Below are 24408 nucleotides of genomic sequence, written 5' to 3'. Positions count from 1 at the left end.
ATAAATGGGATTTATTGGAATGATTTACAGGACTTTAGCCTATAAGTCATTACAATAAATCTTAAATATTTGTGTTAATTTGGTAGAATGTGTGTAGTCAGATTGAATCCAGCAGTGGCTAGCTGTGCACAGAAAGTTAAGAATCTAGTAGTTGCTCAGTCCTAAAAGGCGGGTGTCTCAGCTGGTCTTCTGTACAGCCGAATCCCAAAGAGTGAAGAAATGGACTTGCTAGCAACACAAGACCAAGTAGGCAGAGAGCAAAAGCTTCCTTCTTCTGTGTCCTTATATAGAATTCAAGCAGAAGCTATGGCCCATGATAAAGGTATTTTTTCCCACCTCAAGATTTGAAGTAAAGACGTGCGTCTTCAAAGATGTGTGTTTTCTCACCTCAACGGTCCAAACTAGAAGTGAATTCACCCACTTCAAACCAAGCAGAAAATCTGTTACAGGTGTGCCCACTATTTCTAGGTTGTAGTTCATTCCAGTTATAGTCAAGTTGACACCATGGCCATCACAAATCCTAACTGGCTTGGCACCCAGCTGGCTTAAGACTTGCAGTGATCTTCCCCTTCAGCCCCCTGAGTGCCAGGATGACAAGGGTGGGTCACTGTGCTCAGCAGATTTTTATCTTAAGACAAGTTAAGTATATTAATTGGGTCATATACTATTTCTTTTCAAACAGTCAATGTGAGCATCTGAACCACTCTCTTTACAGTTGCCTTGGAATCCTTCTTACGCTTTGATGATTCCATTAGAGAAGCTCCAGCCTTTCATCACTTTCTCTCCTGCACAGTGCGATTGAGCTTTGATGGAAACTCATATCGCTGTGGATTTTCAGGCAGCAGCCTGACCTTTATTTAGCACACTGACATTCTAGAGTTATTGGGCGCGCTGATGTTCTTGAGTTATTTCTGTTTCCCTTGATGACTTTTCTGTTTCTCCTTTCCAATACTTCCCTGCTCTTGTTCACATTTTATTCTCGTCTATTGCTACTTTGTATGCTTCGAATAGAGCTCTGTTGAAACCAGAATAAGACCAAAGACCAAAGCCTGATTCGAGTCCAGTCAATCCCACCTGCCATTGCAAAGCTAACCTTGACAGGCATTGACTGCAGTCTTTCTCACAGCATTGTGAGCACTGTGCCTTCTCTTATGCAGCAAGCATTGATGGTCTGTAGATGGGACCCACCAAAGTCATATTTGTATTTGCAGCATGGTAGCGAGAACATGAAACCCCACCTGCATTCAGAGCCTTGCAGCCATTTATCCTATTCTCCCATGCTGTTTGTCAGAAAGACAGCCCCCGTTTTAATAAGTACAGATGTCATGACCACCTCTAACAGTCACATTCCCTGCCTCTGCCCCAACAACCTGTTCTTGCTTGAAGTGCTCTCGCAGGATGGCACGCCATGCTCTTGCATCACCTAAACGACCTGGCCCCACCCACTGTTCATTCTTTCTTCATCTCCAATACTCTTGGTTTTGACTAGGACCAATCCATGAACCATTTGTGATTCTACCATGTTATGGTTAGAAAAATATTTCAGATGTCTTGCTATAATGTGAATGTTTGAGCCTCACTCTTAAATTCCTATGTAGACACCTCTTCTCTGCTGAGGTAGGATTAAGAGGGGCACCTTTGTGGAGTGAAGGTCTCCTGGGTCAGGAGAAGAGTTACCATGCCTCATAAAAGAGGGCAAAGGAGGCGTGCTTGCCTTCCACTCTGGAAGGCACAGAAAGAATTGCCGGACTCCAGGGATCAGGAAATGAGCCTTCAGAAGACATCAGATCTGCTGGTGCCTTAGCCTTGGACTTCCTGCCTCCAGAATCCATTCTGTGTGCTTTCTCAAAGCACTCTGAGTGAGTGAAGACATTTTGTCCTCAGCTTTGTATAAATAAAGATGCTATTACCTTAAGTTACAGAAATTCTTCTTCATCTTGATTTGTTCTCTAAGAACAGAGTCTAGGGCTAGGTGTGTACAGTGGCCTGCAGGTGGCAGTAAAGCACTGGATGAGATGACCCCTCTTCTGTCTCCACTAACCACTAACCATCCACAGGAGCGGGATGCCTATCTGCCTTTGGCTGAGAGTGCCAGCAAGATGTACTTCATCATTTCTGACTTGTCCAAGATTAATAACATGTACCGCTTCAGTTTGGCTTCCTTTCTCCGACTTTTCCAACGAGCTCTGCAGAACAAGCAGGTGAGTTGTTGACCCAGCTAGAGATGTGCTGGAGGCCACTTAAATGTTGAACTTACACTAGTACATTTTTCAGAAAGGTTTTATTATATATTTCAGAGGACCACATGTAACAGTTTTAAACTTCCTTTAGGTGAGACCATTTCTTTAATTCTGTTTTATATTCTTGACAAACTATTATAGTGTTGTTTGGAAACAAAGGAACAGTTTATGGTCTAAGAAAAGTTAATAGTAAGTGACCCCTCAAACACCAATAATTCACAAGTGTTTGTAAAGGAAATAAATTGTCTACTTAGTCATATCACTTGAGCTGTCTCCTTGCCATTTGAAACTCTAATATACACAAAGCATTGTTCTCCACAACAGAGGCAAAACTAAACACTGCTTTAGCAGGCTTGCTCTCCTTGGGGAAGCTTGACAAACTATCTCAGTAAGTAGGGGTTTGGCTATGACACAGCAGGGATGTGTTCTGTGTGTCTGGGAATTCAGCTGAGACTTGAGGGTGTGGCTCAAGTATAGATTCTTCAGTTCTCTGTTGAGTACCAAGGGAGAAGACTTGATGAATAGTTTCTTCACCACAGAACCACTATGGCAGGGTTGATATTTCAGCACAGAGTAGATGGACTTTCTTATATGATACTTCGGAACCAAATATATTTATTCCGGTGAATAAGACAGAAGTGGAATCACATTTTGTAACATTTTTGCAGACTTGTATTGTCCCAAACAACTAAAAGTCTGTCCATATTCAAAACAAGTAAATAGACACCACCTCTTAATGATGAAACTGTTCAGGAATTGGAGTGTCACACTTAAAAAAAAATCTTTAATTTTTCCTTAAATTCTTCGAGTTGGGTAGCTGAGGGGAAAATGCATGTTACTAAGCTCTTTGATGAATGCTGACTACATACTCTTCAGAAATGTGTTCCGTTGGTAGGTGGCTGTGCTTATGATGCCTTTCCAGTCCGTACACGAGCCAGCACAGCTGCTTTCCTTCCCATGCTCGTGCTCCTGGGCATATATGGACTCCCAATGCTGTCACAAATCACTTGTGAGAAAATAAATGTAGTTGTGTTTGATATTTGTACTTTTCTCTTGCTGAACACGGTTTCTACATTTTTTTTTACGCTATTAATATTTTCAGACTTCCTCTGGGCAGTGGTGGCACACGCCTTTAATCCCAACACTTGGGAGGCAGAGGCAGACAGATCTCTGTGAGTTCGAGACCAGCCTGGTCTACAAGAGCTAGTTCCAGGACAGGCTCCAAAGTTACAGAGAAACCCTGTCTCGACAAACAAAAGCAAGCAAACAGACACACACATTTTCAGACTTCCTTACATGTTAAGAACCTTACACTTTTGTAATGTATTGTACTTATTTTTACTTTATTTTCTGCCTTTTCACTTAATTTAAAAAATAATTTTGCAAAACCAAGACCATCAAAATTGTCTCATGTTTTTTGCATTTGATAGAATGCTGTCCTTTCTTTATTGTTTTGGAGGAGAATCTTCACTGGCGTTGACTGCTTAGTATTTTCACCAAGGATGCTCATGCTATATAGTCCTTTGATTATAAACGATGATCTTATTTTTCCCAATACCTATCCCACTGATATATATTATTTTGATATTGTTTATATACTCAAATTTGAAGTAAAGTTTTATGTAAAAAAGAACTTGTGCCTTGGGGAAAGATTTTGCCAGCAAAAATTAGCCTGCTCTGTCATGGTGAAAAGATTTGTACAACTGAAGGTCATAAGGACATTGAAAGTTTACACACCATGATTCTGATGAGGATCTCCAAAGTGACCCAGGAAACTGGTAGAAATTGGGTGTCCAGGAGACTGGGAGTAAGCAGTGCTCTGGTGGGTTATGTGGCCATTTCCTGCAGTAAGGCGTTTTTGTACTGATTTTGTGTAGACGCACCCATGAGGTCAGCCGTGAGTGTCTTTGTGTAGTGTTTGCCTTCCTCTGGTATGTGTCTTAGTCTTTGTGCATCTGCCAGTGTCGCCATAGTGATCTGTGTGCTAGCCAATAAAGCATGTCACATGATTCTTCACACATGTTCTTCATTCAGCCTTTTGGATTCTGAAAATCCTCTTTTCCTTGTTTTAGAGCCCTACTGCACGAGAGTATATAGTTCCCTTAAGACAAATAGTAGATTTCAAGAAGATAAGGAACGCTGAAATGTTATTAGCATGGTCCTTAGTTTTGACAGGTATTTAAAAATTGAAAGCTATTAAGTATGTAATCAAACAGGGTGATATAATACTGTGTAGGCTGAAACATTTTGGTAAAAAAGTAAATATGTATACTTCTCAGTAACAGTTGTTCTGTGTTAGATAATATTTGATTGGATAGTACTGACCCATTATGTGTACATGTGTATAGTTATATGCACATTTAAATTCATTTTCATGTAATTTTATAAATATAGAGTAAAAAACTCTAGCTTACAAGTGTTTTATAATAAAGTCCATTTTAATTCTTCATTTCCCGTGTGATGTTATGTAGTAAACTGTTGATGGAGCTGCAGGCTGCGTTCCTGCCTCCTGGCTCCCGGCTGCCTGCCTAGCTTATGCCCCAAAATAACAACACAAAAACTGTATTCATATAAACACTGCTTGGCCCACTAGCTCTAGCCTCTAACTGGCTAATTCTCATATTTTGACTAACCCATTTCTAATAATATGTGTAGCTCTAGTCTTATCGGGAAAGATTCAGCATGTCTAACCTGGTGGCTTGCTTCATCGCATCTGCCCGGGAGAGGGGAGCATGGCGTCTGAGCTCACTTCCTCTTCCTCCCAGCATTTTGTTCTGTTTACTCCACCCACCTATGTTCTAACCTATCAGGGCCAAGCAGTTTCTTTATTAATTAACCAGTGACCTTCCTCCATCATTTCCTCTTTTTCTGTTTAAACAAAAAAAAAAAAAGAAGGAAGGCTTTAACTTTAACATTGTAAAATTACATATAACAAAACAGTTATCAAGCAAGAATTACAGTTACTATATTTACATCTATTTTATCTTTATCATAACTAAGGAATACTATAATTATAACTAACTATCTGAAAAATATCTATGCACATCTAAAAATCTAACATGACTACAAGCTTGACTATTATCAATGATTATCCATTAACAACCTATATACATTACATTTTTAAATGAACTACACATTCACAATTCCTTAATCCATATCAGGAATACATATACATATATATATATATATATATATATATATATACACATATAACAAAATTGACCTTAAATTTATATCACCGAAGCAAAATTTATATCAATATAAATTATTCATATCTATATCATATCCCCCTTTAAATGTAAAAGAACATTTATAAACAATATTTGGGAATATGGGTGCAGTTATTTCTCTCCAAACTGCTTCCTGCTGTATGGGGACGCTGTTATTTAGGTCTTTCATGGTATAACCTGTGTGCTAGGTTCCTCTCAGTTGGCAGTTGAGTGAAGTAATTTTTTGAAGGTGTTCACGGCAACCTTTCAGGAGGGCGTGGTCCATCATACCATATTGGGATAGAAGCAATCCACACGCTGTCATCCTTTGTGAAAACAAAAGAAGAAACTCCTTTCCAAAGCATCATGTCCTTAGATCCAAATTTTAAAGTCAAGGTATTTTCAAAATATCTGTCTTGGATTAGTTCAGCAGCATTTATAAACAAGTATCTTTTAGCAGCTGATGTTTCTTCCTCAGCATTCAAACAATTCAAAGAGAGCATAATAGCATACAGTATCAAAATTCTCTGTGTATTTTCCATCTTTGTGCAGCTTTATTTTAACTCTATTTCGTTTATTTTTACTTTTATTTTTTGAGACGCCTTCTCTGTATATCTTTGTTCTGGAAAAACTCTGTAGACCAGGCTGTCCTTGAACTCTCAGAGATCCTTCTGTCTCTGCCTCCCAGGCATTGGGATTAAAGGCGTGTGCTACCACACCTTGAAGTCTCAGAGGTCAATCTCCCTCTGCCTTCCAAGTGTTGGGATTAAAGGTGTGTCCTACCACACCCAACTACTCTCTTTCTTCTTTTTTTTTTTTTACTTTAAGAACTTTAACTTTTAGCCTGCATATATTTTTAATACACTGTAAACCATTTAAAGGTTTTTTTTGTTTTGTTTTTGAATCTCTCTTTACTGTATCTCTCTCTCTTTATCTGACCACATGAGCCTTTAAATTACTGAGCAATATGGGTAGGATTAAAGCCGTGGCTTTGCCGGCTAGATCCAGCCCATTCCTTAGCTTTCCAGCCTCATGGCGGAGGTACCGGCTGTAGCCATTTTTATTGCCACAACTCTGTGGCGTTTCAAGGTCCCTGCCAGCAAACAAGCTACAACACTCAAATGCTCTCTCTGTAGCTGACCTCCTGCCACAAAGAGTCAGAGTTTGTCCTGGCCGGACGGCCCACAAAGCCGGCATTTTAAAATGGCTCAACTTTTTTTCTGCTACGGCTGAAAACTGAAAAGCATGCGTTCAGCTTTTCATCAACACCCTTTAAATGTTTTGTAGCAGGACCTCTTAAGAGCTGCAGGGTTTTGCAGCTAAAGCTGAGTCAGGAAGCCTCTCTTAGATGAGAGTGCTTGCTTGCCTCTGGCAAGCAGAGCAGACCCGAGAAATTGCTGCTACCAAAAGAAAACATGCTTTACTCTATTTTTTCCCAAGCTTTTCAGGCTTTCTGTGGATGTAGTTGCCCACGTCTGGGTGCCATTCTGTTGATGGAGCTGTGGGCTGCGTTCCTGCCTCCTGGCTGCTTGCCTAGCTAATGCCCCAAAATAACAACACAAAAACTGTATTCATATAAACACTGCTTGGCCCACTAGCTCTAGCCTCTAACTGGCTTATTCTCATATTTTGACTAACCCATTTCTAATAATATGTGTAGCTCTAGTCTTATCGGGAAAGATTCAGCATGTCTAACCTGGCGGCTTGCTTCATCGCATCTGCCCGGGAGAGGGGAGCATGGCGTCTGAGCTCACTTCCTCTTCCTCCCAGCATTTTGTTCTGTTTACTCCACCCACCTATGTTCTAACCTATCAGGGCCAAGCAGTTTCTTTATTAATTAACCAATGACCTTCCTCCATCAGTAAATAGTCGTTAACAGTTTAATTCTTCATTTCCCATGCGAGCTTGCGTGGTAAACAGTTAACGTGTGCCAGTTCCACACCTTTCACTGGAAACCTAGCTCCATTTCTCTCAACCATTACAATTATTTTACCAGTCTTTTTTTCTGTAGTTATAAACACAAAAATATAAGCTGCTTAGTCTAATTTAATGCCAGAGTTCAAGTTTACAATCCATGTATTCTGCAAATGACTTCTGAAGTGTTGTGGTTTGTAGAACTCTTGTGCTCTATCCCCATTTCCAGCCGATCAACCCTGTCTTTTTTGTCTAGTTCACATCTGTTTATTTTGAGTGTGTGTGTGCATTTGTGTGTTTGCATGTATGTATACATGCGTGTGTGCGTGTGTGTTTGTAGGTTACACTCAGGAGTTGTTTTCTCCTTCTCCAGTGTGGAAGCCTCAGCAGCAAGCTCTTTTATCCACTCATCTCAATAGTCCTAGGTTTTCTAAATCGGTGGAGATAATAATCAGTAATACAATAATGTTGTGACAGTTATCTAGAACAGAATTCCAGAGTCAGTCTGAGCACTGGAGGTGTGGGTTTCTTTGTACAACTTTCCAAGTTCATATTAAAGCTTGTCTCACCTGAGCTGAATTGGTAAATCAGATTCAAGTCTTTTAATAAGCCTTACCTCATGTTGAAATAGGTTGTGTTTTTAATGCTATTGCTATCAGAGTGATGTGTGCTAGTTTAACTAGTACTATTGGGAGTTTCATTATTTTTATTATTTCTATTTTGAAATTGATTGTAATCTTCATTTATTAAACCTTTGATTTTATAAATGTAAAGAAATTGCATAGTATAAAATACTGCCTTAGTGTACAATATAATGCACTTATTTAGTTAATTTCTTGGGGTTTGTGGACAAGGATGTTTACTTCAGAACCAACTTTGAGTCTGAAGAATAATTTTTAAAAGTTATTCAGCTATAAAATATATGTAAATGTTTCTAAATTTCTTAATGGATTTTCAAATTCTAATCTACAGGACTCTGAAAATACAGAACAGAGAATCCAGTCTCTTGTCAGCTCACTGAAGCATATGGTGTATGAATATATATGCCGGTGCCTGTTTAAGGTAAGGATTCATCAGATATAAACTGCTCCTCACTCCTCTGTCATTGAAATGGGCAGTTGTGTTGACAGACTCTAACTTCTCACCACATACCAAAATGTAGCCAGAAGGAAAAAAGACAAGGTGAGGACACTAGGCTAGCTGCATGTCTGTTGTAAGGTGGAAGGGCCTGCTTGTTCGTCCCATCTGCCCAGCTAGCTTACGCCTGAAATAACCACACAGAAATTGTATTAATTAAAACACTGCTTGGCCATTAGCTCTAACTTCCTATTGGCTAACTCTTACATATTAGTTTAACCCATCTCCATTAATCTGTGTATCACCACATGGCAGTGGCTTACCGGAGATTCTAACCTGCGTCCATCTCAGGCAGAGGATTCATGGCTTCTCCTCTGACTCTGCTTTCTTCCTCCCAGAATTCACTTCTGTCTTCTCCGCCTACCTAAGTTCTGCCCTATCAGGCCCAAAGCAGTTTCTTTATTCATTAACCAATGAAAGCAACACACAAACAGAAGGAACTCCTACACCACATGTCCTCGATGGTCTTGTGCTTACTAAAAAGGAGGTTAACCATTGGTAATGTGCCATTTCCCAGCCCAGGTTCCTCATCCTCAGGTCTAGTATCATCTGGGGACATGTTTGTGTGAAGTGGCAGTTCTGTGCCCGTGAGATATTCACTATTCCTGCGGCTGTCAGTTGCTAATAACATGCCGTCCTCTTTCTCTCATTTGTGAACACCTAGTGTTTCTAGGCATTGCCTAGTGTCCTCTGGTGTCTTAGTGACTTTTCTAATTATGTAAAGAAACACCATGACCAAGGCAATTTATAAAAGGAAGCATTTCCAGTGGGTGAGAGTCCATGACCATCATGGTTGGGGAGTGTGGCAGCAGACAGACAAGCACTGTGCTACAACAATAGCATCGTAGCTACAGCAATAGCATGGTAGCTACAGCAATAGCATGGTAGCTACAGCATTGTGCTACAGCAATCCACCAGCGAGGGGCAGAGAGAGCTAAAACCTCGAAGCCCACCATTCCCAGGGACACACCTCCAACAAGGCCTCACCTTCTCAAACAGTTCTACCAACTGCGGAACCAAGTATTCAAACTTATCAGCCTGTGGGGCATTCTCCTTTAAACCTCCAGCCTGCATTGTGTGGTGCAGTTGTTACCTTGCTGCTAGAGTCACAGGGCAGAGAGTTGCTGGCTTCTGAGTTACGAAGAGCGACTTTCTGAAGATGTCTTCCTCTTAGGAAGGATCTAGAACAGTGTTCAGTGTGAGACTCCGGAGACTTAAGAACCAAGTTTAGGCCTTTAGAGCCAGTCCTGGGGGTCAGCTCACGACATAAAGAGCTCCCACAAAGTCCGGCGCCTGAGTCTAAGGAGCTGTTAGCACAGTTTAGTGCTACACACTCAGGAAGTCCTGAATGCTGTGTTGTGTTAGTCGAGGCAGAGCCGACCCTCAGTGCAGAACTTCTGCACATGTGTACAGAAGTCCTCTTTCAGGGCTGGAGAGATGACTCAGAGGTTAGGAGCATTGCCTGCTCTTCCAAAGGTCCTGAGTTCAATTCCCAGCAACCACATGGTGGCTCACAACCATCTGTAATGGGGTCTGGTGCCCTCTTCTGGCCTGCAGGCATATACACTGATAGAATATTGTATACATAATAAATAAATACATAAACAAATAAATAAATATTTTTAAAAAAAGAAGTCCTCTTTCAGTGGGAACAGTACCTCTTCCTTCCAAAGGCTCACTAAGGTTCTGAAACCTCCCCCTTAGACCTCGATTTTACGTTGTGGAAGATTGAATTGTGAGCAGACTGTCCTTGTAGTCATCTCTGGTTTTACGTTGTGGAAAATTGAATTGTGAGCAGACTCTGTCTTTGTAGACATCTCTGGTACAGGACAGTAAGATTCCCTCGCATTTTTCGCCATTACGAATGGCTGCACTGTGCATAGTACCTTTGTCTTGTGTGCAGATTTAAGTATTTTGATTCAGTAGATTTCTGGATAAAAGTGTATTTGCTTGTCTACTTGTTATTGTGTGTTTCCATCTGATCTAGTTGGTACTCTTACCCACAGGAAGCTGAAAGCACCTCTTTCTTTTGGATGCTTATCAAACTGGGGGACACACACAACAGAGGACATGAAGTTGGGACAGATATGTTGCAGAGCGGCTGAGAGGAGTTGGTGGGAGGTAGTGGGGGTGAATGGAATCAAGATAGATGTTTTGAAATTTTCAAGGAAAAATGTTGTAAAACTAAAAATACCATAAACATTCTCCTTTTTAACTCCAGTTTTATCATTCTGTTCAGCTTATATTTTTGTATTTCACTTATTATTATTCTTACTTGTGATAATTAAGGTTCTTTGCTGTTAAGCCCATGCCATATATTTAATAATGTAATTGGCAAAGGGATAGTTTTTGTTTTAGTGCACTCTATGGAGGCTTCTTTGAAGTCACTTTATCCTTTAAAAATACTTTGAGGTCACGCTAAGTAGCTTCTAAAAGGTCACAGTAGGAGAGAGGCTAGGAAGCTGGTTCAGTCCTTCAGTGTGTACTCAGAGTCTCTTCTTGTCTACTCTGAGCTTTCTTAATCTGTCAGGAACAATTGGCAAGTCCTAAAAATACAATTTGTAAGATACTTTTTAATAAATAAAATGTCTGTTTTGTCAAATTCCTTTCTGTCACTATAGAGTATGATTTCAGGATTCCATAGTGTCTGAGTAATAATGGTGAAAGTTGAGAAGCTACATCAGTCATAAACGATGAGATGTACTCCTCAGAATTTATACTGTAGCATTAATAAGGGCAGAAGTGGTTTCATGTCCTTGTGAAAGCCTTCTGGGTTTGTAGCAGTCAGCCTGACGTTACCCTGCCTGCCAGAGCATCACTCACGCAGCTCTGCCCTCATTTGGTGACAGCAATGGGCTCCAGGGGATGAGTGTTCAGGTCCATCAAACTGAGTGCAAGTTGACTGGGAACAGAAAATAACTGATCTGTTTTGTATCAGGTAATGTGGACTTTTACTAAACTGAGCCAAGTAGAGAAAGCTGCCTGGCTATTTCTACTTAGGTGACTGGCTGTGCCATTTCACTTTCTTCAGGTCAGGACACTTATTTCAGTACTTACTTAATGAAATGTATAAATTATATATTTGTTTTCCCCAAACTTGTCATAGTAATAAAACTACATGGAAGTAACTCATGCTTTTAGTACCCCCCCCCCCCCCATTAATCTTTTGGGATAAAGGAAACTGTGTGTATAGGTTTCCACTGTGATGAGAGGATACGGGAAAGAGGGCAGGGGAATAGCATTTCAGAGCACTTTGGGGCAGGAAAGCTGAGGGACGGTGCTGGGAGGAACACTTGGAGAGTGCTCTTGGGGAGCAGTAGGGAGGAGCAGTAGGGAGCATGGGGCTTTGGGGGAAGTTCTAGGGGGAGCATTGAGAAGTAACTCTGGGAGGAGATTTAGGGGAAACTGGGAGGAGCACTGGGGAGCATTAGAGGGAGCTCTGGGAGGAGCAGGAGGGAGTACCAGAGAGAGGCACTGGGACGAGCTGTGAATGGAGCACTCAGGAGCACTCTGAGAGGAGCGTTGAGGGGAGCTCTGGGAGAGATGTCTCTAAGTTGCCTCTTTCTTGTGCAATACTGCTTTCAAAAATCTCACATGTAGAGAGAACAGTGGGTGAGAAAGAAAAAAATTTTCTTCCTTTTGTATCTTCCTTTCTAAATGAATTTGCTCATTTGAGTATCATTCAGGTGGATATTGTTTTTAAACAAACTATTACTAATACCTCATGATTATTAACTAATAACTTATACTCTTAAAAACTTTATAATCTATTGAAGTGGGTCTTAATAATTTAGGCAGTTTTCTTCTACTTAGATAACTCTGGTCTTTCCATGTACTGCCCTCTCTTCCTCTTTGTATCATAAATGTGCATAGAATCACCTGTTAAAATGTCCAAGTTAGGGGCAGCCCCAGAGCAAAGGCCTGAGTTCTGTGCTTCTCATCTCCTTTGCCGTGGCTTAGGGCTTTCTCCCTTGGGTGCCAGGAGTCTGGTACTTCTCAGTGAACAGATTTGAAAGGGTTGACTACTGTAGAACAGCCTTAGATTTGGTAGCTTCCAGTTTTTACTGTTCTTGAGAATTACAGGATTAGAAGAATAGTTTTGATGTGTGTTTCCTTTTCAGTATTATGCAGTTTGCCATAAGTCTGCCGTTATGTCTGAGTGTTATTACCAGATTGATGTGGTAGGTAAGAACCATATGTGTATTTAATTCCTGCAATAGGACTATATAGTTCTAAGAGATTTTGAATTAACTTCTGTTTACTTGGATGTAGAGGGTGCTGTAGTTGCAATTAAAAAGCATTCTACTTAATGCTGATTCTTGAGATTTCTTGATAGCGGATGGATGACCAGTGAAACACTGAGTACAAACATGAACTTGTTCTCTTACATTCTACGAAGACTCACACTATGCTAACCCTTATCCAATGGATTCTGTTAGTTATTTCCTGGAGTGTTGTATGTAATTGAATGGAATGTGATGGACACCGAGTGTCCTGGTCATCTTTTGTTTATCTTCCTTCCTTCAGTCAGTAGGGTTCATTGGGCTTTTTGGAATAGATTCTAACAGAACGCAAACATATTGAGATAAAATGACACTGAACTAAGATTGAGCAAAGGCAATGAGGGATTTTATGAATCTAAAATATTTGCTCAATTGTGGATGATGACAAAATTTCTTTTTAAAAAACAAGACTGAAAACTTCTTAGTTTGATTCATGCATCTGTAATCTTACTTAACTTGATTGGAAATGATGTGCTCCACTTACACTTCTTTCCCCCTCTTTACGTTGTGGCTTTTGTTTCATTTTTGACTCTTGGTTCTTCTTTATGACATCCTTGTTAACTGTTGTGACTAAGGGATTCATCATTACAACTAGACAACCAGAAGGACATCAAACAATGATTTATTCCTCCATTTCCACCTTTAAAAATGATGGAAGAAGATTGTGGCTGGTCTGTTTGTAGAATGTTGGACTCTAGCACCCAAACACCGAGGAGGAGTCGCCCCCAGAGACCACCTCATACACCACAGCCGATGCAAAAGCATGAGGATTTTATTAATTCTGTCATGACAGGGTCCCCCAGCATTCGGGAAGCCGAGGGACCTCGAATAGCGGGTACAGTCTACTTTTAAAGGGGCCACAGAAGCAAGGGGGGTTGTTCTTTGACTATTCTGATTGGCTTATTTGAAAGGACTATTACCAAAAATTGACTGGAGAGCTGTTGCCAGATCAGATGAGGTAAGAGGTCATTTTGACCCCGTTTCCCAGGGGACCGAACCAAAACATACGTGTATGGGTAATTGACTGAGTACGTGCGAGTGTAGCTGTTAGGTCCTTGGTTCCCAGGGGAGGAGGGGAAGCACTATGGCACAGAGGCTGAGAGGATTCAGAATTGTCAGAAATGGCTTCAGAATTGTCTTAAAGTCTTACAAGAACATGTATCAACCTTGCATTAGGATATATAACACTATAATTCCATGTTGTCCCCTAAAGTGAAAATAGCGCCTGTCACCAGAAAGCAAGGAGGAGACTAAGCACCTTACTGTTACTGACCATGAATTTTCACCAGTGTCGGCTGACTGTTTGCTCTGTAGTTATTAGCTTTAGCTTACAGATCCCAGGGAGTGATTGGAGGCTTGTAGAGTGGCAGAAGGTTTCCTGCTTTCTGTATCGTGATGTCACTGTAGTGTTCTGAGTGCAAAGGAAACAACAACTGGACAAATACAATAAATGCTGTGAGTTGTGTGTGTGTGTGTGCATGTGTGTCGTAAGGGGTAACACAGCGACAGAGACACCAAAGCCATGTGTTTAATCATCTTGTTAATATTCTGTTTATGTTTATTCTCTTAATAAAGAGACAGTTTGAATATTTGTTTTTTCTGTGTGTAGAACCTGAAGTCACTTGTTATTACTGGTGAAAAAAATACCAATTATAGAACGATATCATCCAGAATTTAAAGACACTTATGAAATAGCAAAGTGTAACCCTGTTCTTTTTTGCAGGCTGACCAGTTGATGTTTGCTTTGCATTTTGTTCGAGGTATGCATCCTGAACTTTTTCAAGAAAATGTAAGTATTATTGAATGAAGGAAATCTTGGAACTACAGAGAAATCCGCTAACAGGGTTTTCTTAAGCTAGAGATGACTTAGGCTGGAGTTGTCTGCACATTAGCTGGTCTTTTCTTTTTTTTTTTTTTTTTTGTGGTTTTTCGAGGCAGGGTTTCTCTGTGGCTTTGGAGCCTGTCCTGGAACTAGCTCTGTAGACCAGGCTGGTCTCGAACTCACAGAGATCTGCCTGCCTCTGCCTCCCGAGTGCTGGGATTAAAGGCGTGAGCCTGAGTGATGGGTGTGAGGTGCTGTTTGAAGGTCTTTTCTCTTATGTATACTTAGGATCGCAGGTTACAGAAAGGAAGAAGTCTAAGTGATTTCCCAGGGTACTCGGGTTACTGTGAACCCTGTGCACTTACTCGGGCTGGGTACCGGAGAGTCAGTCCCCTGGCTTTCCTGTCCGAAGTAGAGCAACTGAGAAAGGGGAAGTGGTAATATGGGCACACAGTTGTGTCATCTGTCACCGCCACTCACCTATCAGGAGTCAGCAGATAAATGGGGGTGGGGTGGGGTACATATTTATCACATGAGCCCATAGGGTCATGTCGTGTTCTTTGTCCAGCATCTTTTTTCTGGTCTGCCATATAACCACATCTAATATGATACTCACTGGAGCTAGAACTAAGTTTAAAGAGAATTGTGTTAGTGTTCTTTTTATTGCTGTATGAATACCATAGATGGAGAATTGAGTAGAAGGGGGGGCTAAGAGAGTCCAATCTGTTGCCTCCCAGCTCTACCTGGTAGATTGTAACTATCTTCTGGATTTTCATATCAAGTAGTTAAAGAGCACAGGCCATTCCCAGCTCTACCTGGTCAGATTGTAACTGTCTTCTGAATTTTCTTATTCACAGCTCTACCTGGTCAGATTGTAACTGTCTTCTGAATTTTCTTATTCACAGCTCTACCTGGCTTCTCTTGTCGTTTCTAATTCCACATGTTGTTGCTTGTTTGCTCACCTTTTCCTGAATTGATTAACTGGGCTCTAATAATTTTATCAACTTAGCTAGCCTTCATATAATTTTGAAAACAATAATTAGTATGTTTTCAGGCCTTCTATGTCCTATTGTGCCTTCCTGGAATACTTTTCTTAATTTCTGCAGCACAAACAAGTTTTAACCTTGGTAGACTTCACTGTGTGTGTATGAGTGAGCAGTGGTGCATGGAGAACAACAGTTAAATGTCTGCATGGTGAGTGTGCCACACGAGGTACACACGCGTTTGTGTCTTAGTACAGTTCCCTCTGGTCTGGATGGTGAGTGTGCCACACGAGGTACACACGCGTTTGTGTCTTAGTACAGTTCCCTCTGGTCTGCATGGTGAGTGTGCCACACGAGGTACACATGCGTTTGTGTCTTAGTACAGTTCCCTCTGGTCTGGATGGTGAGTGTGCCACACGAGGTACACACGCATTTGTGTCTTAGTACAGTTCCCTCTGGTCTGCATGGTGAGTGTGCCACACGAGGTACACACGCGTTTGTGTCTTAGTACAGTTCCCTCTGGTCTGCATGGTGAGTGTGCCACACGAGGTACACACGTGTTTGTGTCTTAGTACAGTTCCCTCTGGTCTGCATGGTGAGTGTGCCACACGAGGTACACACGCGTTTGTGTCTTAGTACAGTTCCCTCTGGTCTGCATGGTGAGTGTGCCACACGAGGTACACATGCGTTTGTGTCTTAGTACAGTTCCCTCTGGTCTGGATGGTGAGTGTGCCACACGTGGTACACACGCGTTTGTATCTTAGTATAGTTCCCTCTGGTGGCTTTCATGTATAGTGCACATGACTCCCTAATGCTGACCTGCTTGCAGAAGTGGGAGGTGCTTTCTTCTTGTTCTGAGGAAGCTGTATTGAAAGATGTCCTATAAGAAGTTTAAGCTAATGTTGGCTGGTTGTGTTCTGATATTCTTTGTGTCCCTCATGTTTTATTCACTAGGAATGGGACACGTTTACAGGTGTGGTTGTTGGAGACATGCTGCGGAAAGCTGTAAGTTAAAATGTCATTTCCCTCTGGGAAAAACATTCTTGCCTTGGGGTTTATGAAATACCATTGCATCATAGGAGTTTAAAACTGTTGTTGAGTTATACTTTTATTAGAAGAGTGTGTCCTGGTTTGTGCTCACTTACTGTAAAATGGGCTTAATATATTTTTAGACCTTGAAAAGTTACATTTTTAGAGAAAAATATTAAATACTAAGATTTTAACACTGCTTATTTTTTTTTACAGAACTTGTATGTTGTGTTAAGAAAAATGTCATAATCTTTAGCAAAATTAATGCTTTCTTTTTTAACTGAAGCTGTAAAATTACTTTTTATTACTTTAATAAGTCTGTTTGGAACATACAAAATTTAAATAAGTAATAGATAATTATTGTGAAATTGATGCACTGAAAGTCCAACACAATCTACATCATTCTGGACTGTACAGGGCGGGGGCTCTCCATAATCACCACAAGCAGCCGAGTAGCATCCGCGGGAGGTAAGAAGGCAGTTCAGTTCAGCACAGCTAAGTAGCCAGTGTTGCTTCAAACTCTGGGAGTCTGACCCTGAGTTTATTTTAGGCATATTTAAGCACAACACAATTTGGTGAAAACTTTTCCGGTGATAATGAACTCAATCCCGTGTGCATAATAAAGCATGAATAAATCTCCTTGAGGAACGAAGTAACAATATGAAGACCAGAAATGACTATATTGAATCTCTATAGAGTACACGTGACAGCTACCATAAAGATGGCTTCTATAGACTGACTGATAAAAATAAGCGTATGTTAAGGGTTTGAGGGAGGGTCTGGTGGCACAGATGGCACAAGGCAGGAATGCAGCTTTCCAGGCAGACAACAGCTCATGCACTCCTTCCTGTGAAGGGGCAGCTCTGTGCACCTACTTTCCAGGCACCCCCCAGATGGTTAAGCACACACACACACACACACACACACACCACACACACACACACACACACGCACACACACACACCACACACACACACACACACACACACACACACACACACAAAATGAATGCCATGTTTTATATAACAGTGGGCTTCTTCTCTCTAACAGTGTTACATGGAATTTTACCATTGTGACTTAATAAATGTAGTATATAGAATGTTTTGTTTTCAAACTTGTGTTGACAAAAATAGCTATTCAATTGCTTTTTTAAAAAAAATTTGAGTTTTACCAAATGCATTAAGGAAAGTTGCTTTTACTGAAGGACTCTCAACAGAGAATTCGTGATCAACTTCCATCTTGGATAGATCAGGAAAGAAGCTGGGCAGTGGCAACACTGAAGGTATTTTCTTTTTTTTAACTAATATTTTTTTGTTAAAAGATTGTGTGTATGTGTTTATATATGGTCTGTCTGCGCACATGTGTGCTGGTGCATATGGAGGTCAGAAGTCAGGGCTGAGGATCTTACTTTTGCTGTGGGAACTCCTTCAGCTGATAGCCTTTAAGAAGCTGGCCCATTTTGGACGTGCTCTTATGTAGTACAAGTGCAGACGGAAAGTGTGTGTGCACAGCCCCTTTTTTCTGCTGGACTCAGTTCCAGTTCCCAGCGCTTGCAGAGACTTCGGATCACTACCCTTACTGGGAGTTTATCCCCAAATAAATGAGCCTTTGTTATACTCCATTCTGGGCTAGGAACTCTTTGATACAACTACAGACTTTATTGCATTCCTTTTTTTTCCCCCGAGACAGGGTACTTACTGAGCCCAGAGCCTACCAATTGGGTAAACTGAGTTAGGTGGAATGACCAGCAAATACACGGGAGTCCTGGTGTTTGTGATACTCAGATCTAGAATTACAGACTCAGGCCACCATGCTTGGCGCTTCATGCATGTTCTGGGGTTCTGAACTCATGTTTGCATAGTGGTGAGCCCTAGCCCAATTTCTATTGAAACTTTTTTTTTTTGAGGGATATTTTATTTTTTTGTGTGTTTTACTTGCGTTGACATTTTGTATGTGCAAATTATTTATATCAGTGTTGATAATTCTATAGTAAAGACATAAAATTTCTTCGTTTAAAATACCAAAGAATTAGTGTGGTGTCTGCCTCCCCCAGCTTATTTTTAATTGCTCAGCCCAAAGCGTTGTGTTTGTAGAGATGAAAGACAAATGCATCCTACTAACTTTGTTCCCCTTTTCCTGTCACTGGCCTGTTTTCCTTACAACTGTATAGTACTACAGCAGCCCACAGAGAAAACAATAAATATGTCCAGCAATTATTGGTGACTCCCTCTGAGCTGTTCTGCAAGGTTGAAAATGGCTCTCTTGTTTCGTGGTTCCAACAGCATCTAAGGCAGCTGCTCTGATTGCATTGCTTTAACAGTGAAGGGGGACGAGGCAAAGCTGAAGTCTGTGCTTCAGTCTGGAGTCTTTTACCCCTACACTGTATGCCTTTTTCCCCATAATTTTTGTTGATAAAGTGAGCAGGCTTCTCTTCATATCCTATTTTATTCTCTTCATTGATTATTCACTTCATGCTTATTATTAGCCATTATAGTATCAATGACCAGAGTTTTTTTTTAGTCCACCTAGCTTAAATCAACCTGCTGACCTTTCCTTTCCCTGTGAAATGGCATTTTGCCAAGAACTCAGTAGTCTGCTGTTTGCTCAGAATTCTCCCATCTTCTACATAAAATGAGCCATGAAATCTTTTGCCATCTCACCTTGGCCTGCTTGAGAGAGAATTCTATTTAGTTCATTTAGCCAGAATTTCTCTTACCCTAAAGTTTTCTCAGTAACTGACTTCAGTTCTACTTCTTGGATATATACATATGTATTTTCTGAGTTGTGTTAAGAATTAAACCTGTTCTGTATTGATATCTTCCCATTATAATAACCTTGAGTCAGGTCTGCTCTTACCTCTTAACTGTTATGCAGCTGTGGGATGGCAAATGTTTATTTTATATACTACGAAACTCTTCCACTAAAAAACTCATTGTCAAGTACCTCCAAAATTGCCATTTGATATGGCTGGTTCTACACAAGATCCAGTCCTGAATGCTCGATTGGATGCCTAATACATGGCAGAGGACATACTAGCTGCTGAATCACCCATCTCAGAGCACTGACTGATAATGGGACGATTATGTAATGCATAGTTCACTGGTGTTATTCGTGGTCGGACTTAAATGCCAGTCCTTATAAAGCTAACAAACAACTATTAGATATTATCCAGAGTCTTAGAATCATTAAAACTTATTAAGTTAAATGTGAGTTGTTAAGTTTTGTTGTTTAAAGTTTAGTCGGTTTATATAATTATATATATCTATATATATAGATACATGGTACCAGTACAAAGAATTATTTAGATATGGGTACAGGTGATTGGTATAGTATCCTAACAGTCTTGATGTATGTGTCTATGCATGAAGTTCCATACTACAGATACAAGCCTTCCATTGTTTTAAAAGAAAACACCCATCTGTACAGATGTACACTGCTGTTCATATTGTCCATTCTTGGAAAAAGTTGGAGAAAGGGGAACACTGAGATAGAAGTACTGGATGGATATATTTGGGTAAATCTCTGAGATGTGGCATTGTTTAAAGCAAAAACTCGTGTTGAACAGACACCTAGGAACTAGCAATGGGTTTGAACATTTAGTGGCAAAAGAAATAATGTGGTCACATATAGAGACATAAGCAAATATGGCTTGCAGAAGTCATGCTTTCTGAAGGATTTGCTAGTGTTCAAAAGACCAGAGGTGGACAGAAGGTAAACCTGTAAAAAGGAATTATTTCAAAATTTGCATTCTCTCTCTCCTCCTCCCCCTCTCTCCCTCTCTCCCCCCTCCCCCCCCCACATGCACGCGCGCACACACATTCTCACGCATACGCACGCACACACACACACACACACACACACACACTGTGTGCTAGGAGTTCAGTATAGTACTGATTTCAGTTCGGAAGACATGAACAGGTAGGAATGCAGGCAGTGAACAAGGAGGAGTTGTTAGCTGTCAGTGTTCCCAAGAGCCAGCCGCATCTAAAGCAGTAAAAAACTGGCTCAACTCACTATGCATGATTGTTGCTGAAGGTGATCCAAAGTAGGAGGGAGGGACTAGATGAGAGACTGAGGGTGGGGATTCTTACTAAGCTCATGTAGAAGTGTCTTGGTAAGACTTCCACAGACAAAGTCTTCCACAGAGAAAGGCTGAATCTGAAACCCAGGTGAGATGCCCCCGTAGCACCATAGCAAAGTTGGGTCAGAAAAGAGCATGCTTGTTGCTAGGGCTGCACTTTCACTTGGACATGAGCTCAGTTGTGCTGTCCCTAGGACTTGCACTTGGTTTTGATGATAGTGGAAACAGCTAGGTACCAATGTCTTCCTGAACAGAAAATATCTCTTATGATTGTTGACCTATAGAATACTATCTTGGGAGTAGTTTGCTGGCTTTAATGTGGGTGTTTCTAGCCATGAAATGTGAGACAAACTATCGCCACGTAGAAGACAAGTAATAAGCATCTATAGTAATTAGTGTCCCTTGACTTTAGTTGTTTTTAAAGGTATGCTCATGTGCACATGGCTGCAGCTCCTTACATGTGCTAGTTTCCATTGTAGATCGCGCTCCCCAGTCTCTACCAGACCCTCTGCTTTGAAGACATGGCACTTTGGCGGACTTACTATCATCACTCAATGTGTGAACAGGAGTTTCCATCAATTCTTGCAAAGAAAGTTTCCTTATTTCAGCAGGTATAATTTAATGTAATCCAAGTGTAGAACAAAATCAAATGTGTGATGTTTCTCTTGTCCTTGAGTTGCCATTTAAGTAAAATTTAATGTATTATGTAACTTCATATACATGCGGGAGGAAGGGCTTTCTGCTTTGGCCACCTTACCCACACAGAGCCCTGGCAACATTTCTGGGTGGGTGTCTCTCTATACCTCTTGTTAGTCCCTCTGCCTCTGGTCCCAGTGGGACCCTGTGATAGGAAAAAAGCTCTTTAAAAAAAGCAACTAAGCATAAATCATATAGATTCTCCATTCACTTATTTTAAAGTCATAGCTAAAAAAAGGATTTAATGTGAAGGAAAGGGAGCTTCTAAAACTCCATTTCAAAGGGGAACCCTGAGATCTCTCACTGGGTGTCTTTAATTTCAACTTGGCAAGTGGCTCTGGAAATCAGCACCTAGGAAATGGTCATCCACTTGCCTTGTGTCTGAGTTGTCTATTTTTTTTTTTTTTTTTTTTTTTTTTTTTTTTTTTATTTTCGAGACAGGTTCTCTGTAGCTTTTTTGGTTCCTGTCCTGGAACTAGCTCTTCTAGACCAGGCTGGCCTCGAACTTGTCTATTATGAAAGCCAATTCATTCTGTTTTCTTGTGCAATGAATGCTATCTCAGCGGATGTACTTAAAACAAACAGCAAACCATCTGAAAATGAGCATTTACACATCAAAGGAGTGTTATACGTACACAGGACTTGTAATTCAGATGCCAGGCAGGCAGCTGCCAGATGCTGAACATTTACCCTGCCATCTAACTGGCCACTGGCCTTTTATAGGATCTTTAAGACATATCTAACTCATCCTAGGCTTACTTCACATAAGAACTTTAAGGAGTTTTTGACATAGAAGGGAAGTCTTGGTTCATAACTGTTGTGACAGTTCCAAATATAGTAAATAGTGTGCAAGATTGGTTACCCTTGTATTTCTGTAAACATTAATTAGTAATCATTGACTGTTGTTTAGTTAATCCTGCTGAGAAACATCTATGTACAAAATTCTCCGTTTGTTTTAGGTTCTTGTTGTTCAGGCTCTACGACCGGACAGACTGCAGAGCGCCATGGCTCTGTTTGCCTGTAAGACCCTGGGTAAGCCTTGCAGACTACACCTCTGACCCGGGGTGACTCCTTTGGAACTTAGAGTTCATTTTGTGCTAACTCTAGTAAAAATGTTTTAAGGTCTTTTATTATTTGTTTTTATTTTCATACAACTTTTAATCTCACTTAGCTAGAAATATACTTCTCCCTGTTGTACATAATTGTACTCAGTGTTTAATCAAATTACACAATTGACATCCTATATTTAACAAGGTAAAAATACTGAATTTTTAAAAATTATTTTCTTATGGAAATATTTTTGATTTTTATTTGTTATAAGGGTTACAAAGAAGACATTCAAATGTTAGTGGCAAAAATGAAAAAAATTCCAGTTACAATAAAATACACTGTAGCCCTCAGAAATATAATTTTCAAAATTAGTAATTTTAGTATATCTAAAACAAAATATTGACAATTTATTTATCTTTCAGACTATAGTTGCTTTTTAGCTTTTCAAAGAGTATTTTCTAAAGAAATAATTCCATTTCTATAAGAAAAATTTAATAAAAAATTTAAGAAATGCATGAAAACAGCTTGGTGTCATGATGTACACCTGAAATCCCTGATCTTGGAGCTGGAATTCTGGGCTCCTGTTAATGCATGCTTGTTTGTTGTTGTCTCTGCATGTCTAATACATGTACAAGGCTAATGTAACTGGCATAGACATTTTTATTTTCTTTTCATAGCATCTAATTAACTGCTCAGATAAAAATTTCCAGAATCACTTCTGTCACCCTATCTCCCTTACAGTTTACTCCAAAATTTATTCTGAGTTTGTTTAGTTTACTAGTACAACTTAAGTAGATTGTAGTAATGTAGTGGCATTTCATTTATATTTTAATAAATAAAGCTTGCCTGAGGATCAGAGAGTAAAACAGACCCCTTGGTCAGCTTTACTGACCAGGTAATGGTAACACACACCTTTAATCCCAATAGCCACACTAGCCACACTGCCATAGAAACCGGGCAGGCAGTACATGCCTTTAGTTCCAGAGATGCACATCTTTAATTCTGGAACTAGAGAAGATTATAAAATGGGAAGAGACAGCTTTCAGACACAGTTTTATTCTGAGATTCCTGGAGGCAGGATTGTCATTTTAGATTGAGGTTGAGGTAAAAGCCAGTGGTTCTTTGTTTTTCAGGTCTTCAGGTTAAACCCAAATATCTGTCCCTTGGTTTTATTAATCATGCTTCATTTTGGAACCCAACATGGGACTCAAACCCATGACCCTGAGATTAATAGTCTCATGCTCTACCAACTAAGATAGTTGTGCTCCAAAATATATAAAGAACTCATGAAAATAGATATTAAAAAAATCCAATTTAAAAATGGGTGACAGAATTAAACAGAGAATTTTCAACACAGGAATCTCAAATGTCTGAGAATCACTTAAAAAATGTTCAACATCCTTAACCATCAGGGAAATGCAAATCAAAATGACACTGAAATTCCATCTTATACACTACAACCCACAGACCCAGAAAAAAGTAGCAAGGAGGCCTGGGGGTGGAATGGGGTTGGTGTTCCTGAATCTCAGTCTGAAGGGGGAATAGAATAGACGTTGCCGGTGGATGGAGGGGGGCTGTGGGAGGGGAGATGGGAACAGGAGGGCTCAGGTTGGAGGAAGATGGATGAGGGAGGGAGGGAGAGAGTACTGGGAGAGACAGCTGGAATCTGGGAGCATCTCTGGGATGAGCTAGAAACCTCGAGCATTGGCAACACCTAGGAATCCATGAGCGGGACCCTAGCTAAGACTCCTAGCAACAGGGGATACAGAGCCTGAACTGACTTTCTCCTATCACTAGGCAAGTATTCCACAGCATGGACACCAGCACAGCCACAAACCCTTCAACCTACAATATGTCCTGCTTACAAGATGTGCTGGGGTACAGATGAATGCAATCAATGAAATTATTCCTAATAATATTGTTATACTCATAGATTAGTGCCTAGCCCGGCTGTCATCAGAGAG

The 24408-nt window shown here is 40.5% G+C and overlaps 1 protein-coding gene and 1 non-coding gene across 2 annotated transcripts in view; one reads left to right on the top strand and one right to left on the bottom strand.

The window, feature by feature from the left end:
• Dync2h1 (dynein cytoplasmic 2 heavy chain 1) overlaps positions 1-24408 on the top strand; it is a 225006-nt gene that overhangs the window by 130300 nt on the left and 70298 nt on the right. The window contains exons 70-76 of the mRNA XM_041657101.1: positions 2058-2201; positions 8336-8425; positions 14507-14572; positions 16543-16593; positions 17822-17899; positions 21178-21309; positions 22354-22426. Of these exons, the coding sequence (XP_041513035.1) occupies positions 2058-2201; positions 8336-8425; positions 14507-14572; positions 16543-16593; positions 17822-17899; positions 21178-21309; positions 22354-22426 (634 nt within the window). The remainder of the gene's footprint in view (positions 1-2057; positions 2202-8335; positions 8426-14506; positions 14573-16542; positions 16594-17821; positions 17900-21177; positions 21310-22353; positions 22427-24408) is intronic.
• Positions 23637-23709, bottom strand: Trnan-auu. The gene has a single exon. It is a non-coding gene; the product is annotated as a tRNA-Asn (tRNA).

The sequence above is a fragment of the Microtus oregoni genome, unplaced genomic scaffold (genome assembly GCF_018167655.1).
Source record: "Microtus oregoni isolate MIOR12 unplaced genomic scaffold, Mior012 000008F_ref0000371, whole genome shotgun sequence".
Taxonomy (NCBI): domain Eukaryota; kingdom Metazoa; phylum Chordata; class Mammalia; order Rodentia; family Cricetidae; genus Microtus; species Microtus oregoni.
Note: the sequence above shows the minus strand (reverse complement) of the source record. Positions and strands in the feature narration are given on the sequence as shown.